This window comes from Pan troglodytes, chromosome 7 (genome assembly GCF_028858775.2).
Source record: "Pan troglodytes isolate AG18354 chromosome 7, NHGRI_mPanTro3-v2.0_pri, whole genome shotgun sequence".
Lineage (NCBI taxonomy): Eukaryota > Metazoa > Chordata > Mammalia > Primates > Hominidae > Pan > Pan troglodytes.
Window position 1 is genome coordinate 17,825,672 of NC_072405.2, and position 12,723 is coordinate 17,838,394.

General features: G+C 46.5%; 1 protein-coding gene across 11 annotated transcripts in view; it reads left to right on the forward strand.

Moving 5' to 3' along the window:
• FDFT1 (farnesyl-diphosphate farnesyltransferase 1) overlaps positions 1-12,723 on the forward strand; it is a 50,584-nt gene that overhangs the window by 36,802 nt on the left and 1,059 nt on the right. For 10 of the 11 annotated variants that reach the window (XM_054656428.2, XM_054656426.2, XM_054656425.2 and 7 more), the window contains one exon: positions 6,218-6,798. In XM_054656428.2, coding sequence (XP_054512403.1) covers positions 6,218-6,439 — 222 coding nt within the window. In that variant the 3' untranslated portion in view covers positions 6,440-6,798. 11 annotated transcript variants of the gene reach the window in all.

Sequence of the window (12,723 nt, forward strand, 5' to 3'; positions counted from 1 at the left end):
ATACCAAAAACATCCTATAAAAAGAAAACATACCTTCTCAGGTCAAATCTCTAATATTTGACTAGGTTCAAAAAGTTTATTTCTGGCCAGGCACAGTAGCTTACTCCTGAAATCCTAGCACTTTGGGAGACCAAGGTGGGAGGATCACTTGAGGCCAGGAATTCAAGACCAGCCCGGGCGACATAGCAAGACCCCATTTCTACAAAAAATTTAAAAATTGTCATGGTGGTGCACGCCTGTGGTCCCAGCTACTGAGGAGGCTGAGGCAGGTGGATCACATGAGCCTGAGAGGTCGATGCTACAGTAAGCTGTGTGATTTCATCATTGCACTCTAGCCTGGGTGATAGAGTGAGACTTTGTCTCAAAAAAAAAAAAATAAATAAAAAAAAAATTTCTTAGAGACCAGAAGTCTCTGTAATCTCTAATAATCTCTAGGCCCTAGAGCAGTGGTTTGTAAATGGAGGTGATTTGCTCCCCTCCCCCCAGAGGACATTGGACAATGTCTGGAGGCATTTTTGATTGTCCTAACCGGCAGGAATCGGGTGCTACTGGCATCTGGTGAGTAGAGGCCCAGGATGATGCTGTGATCCTCAGGTGTGATCCTGTTGAGATTGAAACACTGTAGACTTCATGAAAACATACAAGACCCTCATCATTTTTCCTTTGCCTGACCTCCCTCCCCAGAGGTTACCTCTGTTCATGGTTTTGTACATCCATGTAGTCCCCTTGTTATGCGTTTACAGGAATATGGTTTGCAACAGTGTTTTCATCTAAATAGAATTATACAAAATCGCTATTTCTGATTTCTCTTGCATATTGCACATTCTTCTTATACTTCCTCCCTACCTTCTATCTGACACGGAAATGCTGTATGTCCAGAACTTCTATCAGAGGCACCTATGGAAGTCTAAGGGAAGACCAAATCGCTTTTAAAAACCCTAAAATTTTGTAGTCACTAGATGAAAGTATTCAGCCAGTGACCGAAAAAATTGCTACCAATGAGACTCTCCAGTTTGCCATGTAGCCAGAACTTATTTTGATCTATGTGCCTGGGGTAGTGACCAAGTAGGTGGGTAGGAGTAATCTCAGGGAAACTTGAGGCCCCAGCCTCATGGCTAGGGTCATAATTTGAACCCAGGTCTGTCTGACATCACAATCCATGATGTTAACCCCAATTCTAAGGGGTTCAACTACCCTTTCTAAATGGAATCCTGCTATATTAAGCACTGTTTATTCATTTTATATAAATTAGAAACATCTTATGTAGTAAGTAGTTGGGAGTGTTTCGGTTTTGCAGTTTTATTCTGATCACTAGTTTTAGAAACCAGTTTTTAAACACTTTGTGGCCAATTCCATTACTGTATTAAAATTCAGATTTATTTGGTTTTTCCTTAACTATTGGGATTAAATCCTGGTTGTAATTCATAGTTTGAGGGCGAGGGTGGGCAATCTACAGTTGGCTGAGCCCTGTTTTTGTGAATAAATTTTATCAGAACACAGCCACACCCATTTGCTTCTATGTCGTCTGTGGCTGCTTTTGCAATGTGACGGCCCAGTTGAGGAGCTGCAACAGGGGATGACTTGTAAAGCTGAAAATATTTTTTGGCCCTTGAATAAGAGGTTTGCTGACTTCTGACTTAGGGCATCAGTTGTTGTGTTTAAAGTTATCCCGGTAAAACTCAAGGCATTAGGGGAGAAATGTTAATATTAATACTTAAGTTGATTTGATTTAGGGAAATCTTTGAAGATTTCTAAGTCTTAAGCAGTAGAACCTGTTAATGGTTTTAGTTTCAGCAGTAAGGACATTTTACAAGTAAAGTTTTAAATGAACACATTCTGTATGAAGCCGCAAGTCGTCTGGCCTCTTGCTGGTGTCCAGATATTAACACTGATCCTATTTCTCCTTGCTGACCAAGTCTGTCCTTTGTAGTAAGAAAGGAAGAAACGTTGACTCTGTCCGATCTCTGGACTTAGTGTTGTAGCGAGCATGCACCTGGGAGGGACTTGCCAGAGGACCTCCTCATGCTTCTCCAGTGCTTAGTGGGGGCTTGGAGTGCAGCCCCGGGTCTTCACGAGCAGGTGGCCACACTCTGCAGGGCCCTCACCCCACTCTGGAGCAGCCTCCGCTTCAAACCAGCCTGGATGCTTGTCAGCTGGGGAGAAGATCAACCTGCTATTTTGGGATAGAAATAAATGCTCAGCCAAACGGCCAGAAACCCCCATTCCCCTCTCTGCCAAAGTGAATTCCTTGGCAGGGAGAATCTTGTTCGTGTCTCTGCACACTTCCTGTGCCCTCCTGTGGTTAAGTCAGAGAATCATCCGGCTCTTTGAGCCCCAGGTGCCTAGCTGCTCAAGGATGGTCCCCAGCCAGCAGCTGCCAGGAATCTCCTGGGAGCCCGTTAAGACATCCAGCCCCCACCCAAACCTATCGAATCAGAATCTGCCTTTTTTTTCCCAAATGATGTTTTTGCTTTAATGGAAGTTTAGATGTTCATAGACAAGAGTTTTAAATGATTATCAAGCTGATTCCATATTCTGCTGTTGTAAGTAGAACTGCTGAGACGTGGAAGTACCACATGGACTCACAGAGGAGCTGCTGTAGCACAGCATTGCACAAGAGCTTATTTCAGTCCAGTAAACATTTATAGGGGCCTGTGTCATTTAATCATCAAGCCTTGCACTGTGGCTCACACCTGTAATCCCAAAACTTTGGGAGGCTGAGGCAGGCAGATCACTTGAGGTAAGGAGTTTGAGACCAGCCTGGCCAATATGGCAAAACCCTGTCTCTACTAAAAATACAACATTTAGCCAGGTGTGGTGGTGCACACTTGTCATCCCAGCTATTCCGGAGCCTGAGACATGAGCATCGCTTGAACTCGGGAGGTGGAGGTTGTAGTGAGCTGAGATGGCACCACTGCACTCCAGCCTGGGCAACAGAGTGAAGGCCCTTTCTCAAACCCCTCAAGTATGTGGCTTCAACTTTATGCCGGGCATGTAGACGAAAAGTCTGCTATGACCTGTCCTTGACAAGCAGATGTAACTCCTTGATTGAGGCTAGTAGGTTTTTAAGACCTGAATAATTGAGTTTGCAGAAACCTACTGTGTGCCTTCAGGTAAATGGAGAGAGTGGGGTTTGGTCTGGCAACAAAGCATCTAGAAGGTCCCTTTAGCCTTACCGGCTCTGTTTTAGGTAAGTCCACGTCTGAGTACCAGTGACTGCAGCTCTTCCGGTTGTGCTGTCATGCTTATATGTTAGAAATGATCATCAAAGGACTCAAAAGTTTGCCACTAATTGTATTACCGGGGACTGTCACAACCAAGATTTCTCTTAATTTATTCACCTTACTTATCTCCCGGAAGGGCATATTGAAGTGCTCTTGGAGTTCTCTAAAAGGGTTTTTGTTGGTTGTGTATATTCACTTGGGTGCCAGCGATTGATTCCAAATAAGTAAATCTTTTTTCCCAAAAGGATATAAGATGGCTTATGGTTATAAGTACAACAGGATAACGAAGTACAAGTAGATCAGAAAGTAAAATGAAGAAATAAAGTCATAGGAGCCACAGAATTAACCCAGGAATGAATAAGTGTGTAGTTTGGTGCTGATGTTATCATCCTTTATTTGTACATTGCTTGTACAGTTGCTCTGAGAAGGTAAGTCTTAAATTTTCAAAAGTGAAATGTCACCGAGCATGGTGGCTTATGCCTCTAATCTCAGCACTTTGGGAGGCTGAGGCAGGCGGATCACTTGAGGTCAGGAGTTCGAGACCAGCCTGACCTATGTGATGAAACCTTGTCTCTACTAAAAAAAAAAAAAAAAAAAAAAATACAAAAGTTAGTTGGGCATGGTGGCAGGTGCCCGTAATCCCAGCTACTTGGGAGGCTGAGGCAGGAGAATCGCATGAACCTGGGAAGTGGAGGCTGCAGTGAGCCAAGATTGCACCACTGCACTCTAGCCTGGGTGACAGAGCGAGACACCATCTTAAAAAAAAAAAAAAATCTACAATATACCAAAACCATTACTTACCTTAGAAACTATTCTCAGGGTCATTGCAGTGAATGCCTATTTTATGGCTTTTGATGGCATCAGGGCACACAGGTCATTTACAAGAGTAGTGTGTGAGACCCTGTGTGTCACTGCCACTCATCTTGGCCTTCGGCCACTGCTGTAGCAACCAGTTTCCAAGTAGGGCTGGACCTTGCCTTCTGCTCCAGAGACCTTTCGCTTCCTGCCCTTGGGCTTCTGACGAGCTGCAGGAACTGCCTGGCACGTGGGTCCCCACAACCCAGAGGAGGTGAGGGCCACCCCTCTGCTCCTCAGGGCCACCTTTCATAAGGCTCCTTGAAGGTCCCTCAAGATCAAGTCAACTCAACACATCCTTGATAGGCCTTCCTGCCTTCTGTTTTACTTCTCCACTCATTTCCAAATAAATGGCTGCATGCAAGCTTTTGCCTCAGGTTCTGCTTTTAGGAGGAAGGCTAAGACAAGCAGTAAAGCAACATGGGCAGGCAGAAGGATGACTTCTAATATAATTATCTCATTACTATATATTTTACTTTATGGATGCTTGTATTGAAAAGTCTTGGCTGGGTGGAGTGGCTCACGCCTGTAATCCCAGCCCTTTGGGAGGCCGAGGTGGGTGGATCACTTGAGGTCTGGAGTTTGAGACCAGCCTGACCAACACTGGTAAAACCTTGTCTCTATTAAAAATGCAAAAATTAGCCAGGGATGCACGCTTGCTGTGTGCCAGCACAGGGCTAGGCTGGAGATAAAAAGGTGAGTAAGTAGGTGCGGTGTAGTCAGGGTGAAAACTACAGATGGTCCATTTCCACGTAAGTGGAAAGGTAAAGGTATATACAATAGGGTGGCTCCTGGCTGAACCTGGAGGTGCAGACAGGTTTTCTAGAAGGCATAATCCTGAAGTTGAGACTTGGGGGCCTAGGTAGGAGCCAGTTGAAGGGACGTGGGAGGCGCATTCCAGAGAGAAGGAGTGGTATGAGACTGGAACAGAGGTGTGCAGCAGCATCGCATGGGCGAAACAACAGCAGACAGTTGTATTTTTGTTTTTGTTTGTTTTTTGAGACAGGGTCTTGTTCTGTCATCCAGGCTGGAGTGCAGTGGCATGATCTCGGATCACTGCAACCTCCACCTCCCAGGCTCAAGTGATCTTCCCACCCCAGTCCCCAAGTAGCTGGGGGACCACAGGTGCATGCCATGATGCCCAGCTAATTTTTGTACATTTTGTAGAAACAGGGTTTTACCGTGTTGTCCAGGCTGGTCTTAAACGCCTGAGCTTAAGCAGTTTACGTGCCTCAGCCTCCTGAAGTGCTGGGATTCCAAACATGAGCCACTGTGCCTGGCCCGGCAACTGTTACTAGACTGTAGAGAGGGAGGTGGGCAAGGGCTGGTGACACTAGACAGGTGCAGTAGGTCTGGACCATGGGTGGCCTTGCGCTACACATTACAGAGCTCAGGCTTTTTTTCTTCAGGTGAGAGGGCTGGTGCCACTGAGGCATCAAGCAGACGTTTGAGATCTCCTTGGTGACAGTGTAGAGCAGACAGGTAGATTTGGGAATTTAAACTTAGACTCACGTTGGAGACTGAGATAGCTCATCTGAGAGGCACTGACGGCCTAATCTCAGGCAGTAATTCTAGGGATGTAGGGGAAGAGATGGATTCTGCACATACTTGGGAGGCTTGTGGAGGAGTGGGGAGGGAGGCACAGGGAGGACTCCAGGGTGGTTCATACGGCTCCCTGCTTCTGTTCCTGTCCCCCTTTGTCAAGCTGTGGTCTGTACTGTGTGTTCCATCTTGTTTCTAAGCTGCTTTTGCCCAGTCTTTCCAGCATTTCCCTTTCTTCATGTTAGTCTGTGCCTGTCTACGTGAACTATGCTGACGTTTATTGGGCCTGGCACTGTGAGGTGCTGGGGATGTGAAGATCATTGTGGCTCAGCCGCTGCTCTCGAGGGCCTCTGGGGGCAGTATGCACACCTGTGCCTCCTGTTTGCTCAGGAAGACAGGCTTTGCGATGAGCTGGGGCTGACATCCCCACCTTATCATTTGGATGGCTTTGGGTAAGTTATGTTCATGTTCTCTGAGCCTCCCTTTCCTCATTGGTAAAATGGGTATAAAATACCTGCTAGTGGAGGGTTGTTGTAAGTAGCCATGGAAAATGTAAAGCACATAGCACTTATCATTTTTTCCTGTGTCTTTAACAGATTTATCATAGAATCCCCGACTCAGACCCATCTTCTAGCAAAACAAGGCAGATCATCTCCACCATCCGGACACAGAATCTTCCCAACTGTCAGCTGATTTCCCGAAGCCACTACTCCCCCATCTACCTGTCATTTGTCATGCTCTTGGCTGCCCTGAGCTGGCAGTACCTGACCACTCTCTCCCAGGTAACAGAAGACTATGTTCAGACTGGAGAACACTGATCCCAAATTTGACCATAGCTGAAGTCCACCATAAAGTGGATTTACTTTTTTTCTTTAAGGATGGATGTTGTGTTCTCTTTATTTTTTTCCTACTACTTTAATCCCTAAAAGAACGCTGTGTGGCTGGGAACTTTAGGAAAGTGAAATGCAGGTGAGAAGAACCTAAACATGAAAGGAAAGGGTGCCTCATCCCAGCAACCTGTCCTTGTGGGTGATGATCACTGTGCTGCTTGTGGCTCATGGCAGAGCATTCAGTGCCACGGTTTAGGTGAAGTCGCTGCATATGTGACTGTCATGAGATCCTACTTAGTATGATCCTGGCTAGAATGATAATTAAAAGTATTTAATTTGAAGCACCATTTGAATGTTTGTAATAGTAGAAAATGACGTGAATTTTCTTTCTGTTCGGCTCCTATTTTTCTCATCATTTTGTTTTCTTTAATTGGGTTGAATGGAGTAGATAGAAATATTTATGGTTTAGGTAACAGTTAGATGTTTCCTAAGAGTGCAAACTGCCTTTTCCACACAAAGGCTGGGAATAAACTTCTGGGTATTCTCGTATTCTCATTTAAAGGAGTTTAGCTTTCAGAGAGAAACAGCAGGATTGCTTTTGACCTTTTAGAAGATTGGTCTCCAGTAAAGGTGGACATTTTTGAGATTTTTATAATAAAGGATTTAATTGCTCTGAATTTGTCAAGTACAGTTCGCTTGAAAGCCAGCCTGCCTGACTGTGGAAAAGATGGAGCTCAAGAATGGAGTTGATGGCCCAGCGTGGTGGCTCATGCCTGTAATCCCAGCACTTTGGGAGGCTGAGGCTGTCGGATCACGACGTTAGGGGATCGAGACCATCCTGGCTAACACGGTGAAATCCCGTCTCCACTAAAAATAAAAAAAAATTAGCCAGGCGTGGTGGCGGGTGCCTGTAGTCCCAGCCACTCGGGAGGCTGAGGCAGGAGAATGGCTTGAACCCGGGAGGCGGAGCTTGCAGTGAGCTCAGATCGCGCCACTGCACTCCAGTCTGGGCAACAGAGCGAGACTCCATCTCAAAAAAGGGAAAAAATTGTAAAAAAAAAATTGTAAAAAAAAAAAAAATTAATTTTTTTTCCCCCAGCAGTTTTTGTTTTCTAAAGTTATCAGTTTATATATTCAGTTCTTAAGAAAGGCAAAAGCTGTCTTCAGGTGATTGGCTTGGGGGCAGAACAGTACTTCTGCTCGGGGTTTCACCTTCCTCTCTACTCCAGTGCAGCAGAGCTTGTGATGTGCTCTCACTGAGGTGCTCAGTGCAGCAAGGAGGCCTGTGGACCCTCGAGTTGAGAATTGGTGTACTAGGGCATTCGGTACTTTCTAGAAGCCATTAATGCTACAGGTACTCATAATACAAAGTCTACTCTTCTGCAGCCCATCGTGGATGGTGGCTTAATCATTGAATTTGAGTTGTTTCGAGCTGCAACGTTGGATTTGCATTGTTGTAAGCACACTTTCTTGCTGTGACCACTGACACCAAAATTAGTTTGGGCCCAGGGAGACTTCAGTTAATTGGTTCATTTGAGGCTTAGCCCTGGACTCATTTGTCACCAGCCAAGATAACTTGCCACATGGAATACAGCCAGACCAGGGGTCCCCGACCCCCAAGCCTAGGACCGGCACTAAACCTTCTGTTACGTGGCTTGTTAGGAACCGGGCATCACAGGAGGAGGTGAGCGGCGGGTGAGTGAACATTATCACGTGAGCGCCACTCGGCGTTAGATTCTCATAGGTGCGATTGCGCGTGTGAGGGATCTGGGTTGCATGCTCCTTGTGAGAATCTAGTCCCTGATGATCTGAGGTGGCAGTTTCATCCCAAAACCATTTCCCTCCCTCTGTCCTTGGGAAATGGTCTTTATGAAACCGGTCCCTGGTGCCAAAAAGCTTGGGGACCACTGAGCTAGACTCAACAGTATTTTCCAAGGAATTAAAGCCTCAAAACTTGGTTTGAGATTTCAGGGTAGGTTGTTACAAATCTGTGTGTTGAAATCTAAGATTTAATTCTGCCACAGTTCACGTTAAGACAGAACAACCTGCTGGAAAGAGATTTGGTCTGGGTGGGGCCTGCGGAAATCTTCTTTCCTGACTTGGTCATTACCTGTGGGACCACTTCCTGAGCTGTGTGGTTTGGGTGATCTCAGATTTTTTCTATCTATAAAGCTATGTACTTTTTTCTACTCACTGAGTTGTAGAAAGGTATTCGCTCTCATTCCATTCTGAAGCTCTTTGAAAGCTTGTTTTCCTTCTAAGTATCTTCTCTACTAAGGTTGCCAGATACAATAGGGGATGCTGGGCATGGTGGCTCACACTTGTGGTCTCAGCTACTCGGAGGATGTTGGGGCTGAGGCAGGAGGATCCCTTGAGCTCAAGAGGTTGAGGCTGCAATGAGCTGTGTTTGTGCCACTGCACTCCAGCCTGGATGACAGAGCAAGACCCTGTCTCAATATAAATATAAAATATCAACTATCATTATATTAGAAAAGAGAAAAGAAAAACATAAAACACAGGATGCTCAGTTAAACTTGAATTTCAGATAAACAATTTTATTTTTTCGAGATGGAGTCTCGCTCTGTTGCCCAGGCTAGAGTGCAGTGGCACAATCTCAGCTTAATGCAACCTCTGCCTCCTGGGTTCAAGCGATTCTCCTGCCTCAGCCTCCAGAGTAGCTGGGACTACAGGCACATGCCACCATGCCTGGCTAATTTTTTTTATTTTTAGTACAGATGGAGTTTTGCCATGTTCGTCAGGCTGGTCTCAACCTCCTGACCTCAGGTGATCCGCCCACCTTGGCCTCCCAAAGTGCTGGGATTACAGGTGTAAACCACCGTACCCGGGCAACAATCTTATTTTTTATAGAATTACACTGAATATTGCATAGGACATGTTTAGACTAAAAAACTTGCTTGCATGGCTGGGCACGGTAGCTCATGCCTGTAATCCCAGCAGTCTGAGGGGGGGGAGGGGGGTGGATGACCTGAGGTCAGGAGTTGGAGACCAGCCTGGCCAACGTGGTGAAACCCCATCTCTACTAAAAATGCAAAAGTTAGCCAGGCTTGGAACATGGTTGTAGCCTCAGCTACTCAGGAGGCCAAGGCACAAGAATTGCTTGAACCCAGGAGGCAGAGGTTGCGGTGAGCCAAGATCACGCCATTGCACTCCAGCCTGGGCGACAGAGTGAGACTCTGTCTCAAAAAACAAACAAACAAACTTGCATATCTGAAAACTCAAAAGTAGTTGGCCATCCTGTATTTCTGTTTGCTAACTCTGGCAACACTACCCTCTACTCCCCACTTCTAATATAATTTTATAGCATCTCTGGCATACAGTCTATTTGGATCCGACCTAATGGTGCAATATTTTGTTTTCCTCAGAGGAGCCTGTGACCCATCTGAATCTAGGACCATAAACAATTAGAATGCTTGGGAGCAAGAGCTTTATATCTGCATATGGGAACTTCCGGATCCCTGTGGGCAAGTGCGGGGAGGGCCCCTTCTTCCATCTACTGAGCCATTTCCCAGGGGCTCAGGGGTGTGTATAGGAGGAAGAGGGCGAGTCAGGCATGTTAACAAGCATTCTAGGTTATTCTTGGCAGTTTTGGAAACAGTTCTAAGGCTGTGGTTCTCAGACTTTGTCAGAATTGCCTGATTGCTGGGAACAGAGACTTTTGACACAGTAGGTCTGATGGGGTGCCCAAGAGGTTGCATTCCTAAATTCTGAGGCAGTTTTCTAATCAGGGAGCAGCTGGAAAGGTATTGTGAGCTTTGAATGTACCTGGGAAACTACCTGGGGTCTTGGGAGATGCAAATGCTGGTTCAGAGGTCTGGCCTTCTCACACTCTGATGAGCATTTGTAACAGGCTTTCAGGTGACGGCCGTGCTCCTGGTCTGTGGACCACTTCAGTATGGCTGAAGCACATTAAAGAGGACAAATTACTGCTTTCTTTAAAAAAAGTGGCTTTTTTTAAAAAGAGTGGCAGCCGGGCACAGTGGCTCACGCCTATAATCCTAGCACTTTGGGAGGCCAAGGCAGGTGGATCACTTGAAGTCAGGAGTTCGAGACCAGCCTGGCCAACATTGTGAAACCCTGTCTCTACTAAAAATACAAACATTAGGCCAGGTGTGGTGGCAGGTGCCTGTAATCCCAGCTACTCGGGAGGCTGAGGCAGGAGAATCACTTGAACCCAGGAGGCGGAGGCTGCAGTGAGTCAAGATCATGCCACTGCACTCCAGCCTGAGTGACAGAGAGACTTCCATCTCAAACATTTTTTTTTTTAATGCAGAGGTTGGACTGCCTACCTATACTCTAATTTCTATTCTGGAGTGATTCCCTGGAGAGTCTAGGTAAAGACTGAAAAGGCACTGTTACCTCCACCTGTCATGTCACTTGGACAAGAATCCAGGAGAATCTATTGAACTGAGGTGACAAAGTTATGATCAATGCGGTGATCTGAGGTGTATTAAAACACTGAGCTCTTTCCCAGTCACAAACACTGGAAGGCAGGTGTTTCTAACAAAGCCTTGAGCTGATGTCGAGATGCCCCACAATTCCTTCTCACTCACCAGCACATCCCCGCTGGCTCCATGCAGAAGCAGGCAAGGAGCTGCAGGTGCGTATACGATGGAGGTGAGGGAGACAGTGCGCATGGAATGAATCAACTCAGTTTGGGAGCAGGTAGAACTTTATTGAGGTTATGAATATATTCTAGTTGAAACTGGAAGAATAAGTGGTTATGAATTTGTGGATTATGGTAACCTTTGTTAAGCATCTTTTTCTTTTTTTCTTTTTTTGGTGAGACAGATTCACTCTTGTCCCCCAGGCTGGAGTGCAATGGCGTGATCTCGGCTCACCGCATCCTCTGCCTCCCAGGTTCAAGCGATTCTCGTACCTCAGCCTCCCGAGTAGCTGGGATTACAGGCATATGCCAGCATGCTTGGCTAATTTTGTATTTTTAGTAGAGATGGGGTTTCACCGTGTTGCCAAGGGTGATCTCAAAACTCCTGACCTCAGGTGATCTGCCCGCCTCGGCCTCCCACAGTGCTGGGATTACAGGCGTGAGCCACTGCTCCCGGCCTTTTTTTTAAATTATTGAGACAGAGCCTTGCTCTGTCACCGAGGCTGGAGTGCAGTGGCACTGTCTCGGCTCACTGCAACCTCCGCCTCCCGGGTTCAAGCGATTCTCCTGCCTCAGCCTCCCAAGTAGCTGGGATGACAGGCATGTGCCACCATGCCCAGCTAATTTTTGTATTTTTAGTAGAGGTGAGGTTTCACCATGTTGGCCAGGCTGGTCTTGAACTCCTGACCTTGTGATCCTCCCACCTTGGCCTCCCAAAGTGCTGGGATTACAGGCGTGAGCCATCTCTTAAGTGCCATGATGAGCATAACAAACCTTTCCTCCAATGTTCCTCAGATTTTCAGAGCTTATTTGATCTAGCTTCTGGTTCCTAACTTCTGAGTCACATCACAAGCCAAACTTGAATGCTTTTGGAAAGAGCTAGCCTCATACCACTTCAGTTGGGAAGGGGAGTACTGAGGTGTACCTTGGCAGGACAGTGGAATGATCGGTGGTTCTTCTAGTTTGCTCTATGCCAAGAACTGCTATAACATGTTTCTAAACCAGGGCTATGCAAAGCACTTGAGTTCCTGACCAGCAGTGCAAACCAGTGGCATATAAATTCAAAATACTGTATACAGGCCCTGACTCCAGCCCAAACCAAGGCTGGAGGGCATCCAGGGGGATGTGGTTCCCCACGGGGTAGCAGCTTGGTTATGTGAGATGACCAAGACACCAGGCCTATTTTATGAGCTGAATCCTCAGCTTGTTGCTGGATTTGTGGCTGATAAAAAATACAGGCAGGGCCCAGTGGCTCACGCCTGTAATCCCAACACTTTGGGAGGCAGGCAGACCACCTGAGGCCGGGAGTTTGAAACTAGCCTGGCCAACATGGTGAAATCCTGTATGTACTTAAAAATACAAAAATTACCCAGGTATATTGGTGAGTGCCTGTCATCCCAGCTACTCGGAAGGCTGAAGCAGGAGAATCCCTTCAATCTAGGAGGCCGCAGGTTGCAGTGAGCCGAGAAGGCGCCACTGCACTCCAGCCTGGGCGACAGAGTGAGATTCCGTCTCAACAACAAAAAAAATAGAGCACAGCTATGTTGTGAGTTCCTAAGCAAGGGCAAGCTTACCAAGGACTTACAGAGAAGGTTGACGAGGACGACAGGGAACTAAGAGGGAGGGATGCCATGGTTGAAAACATGGC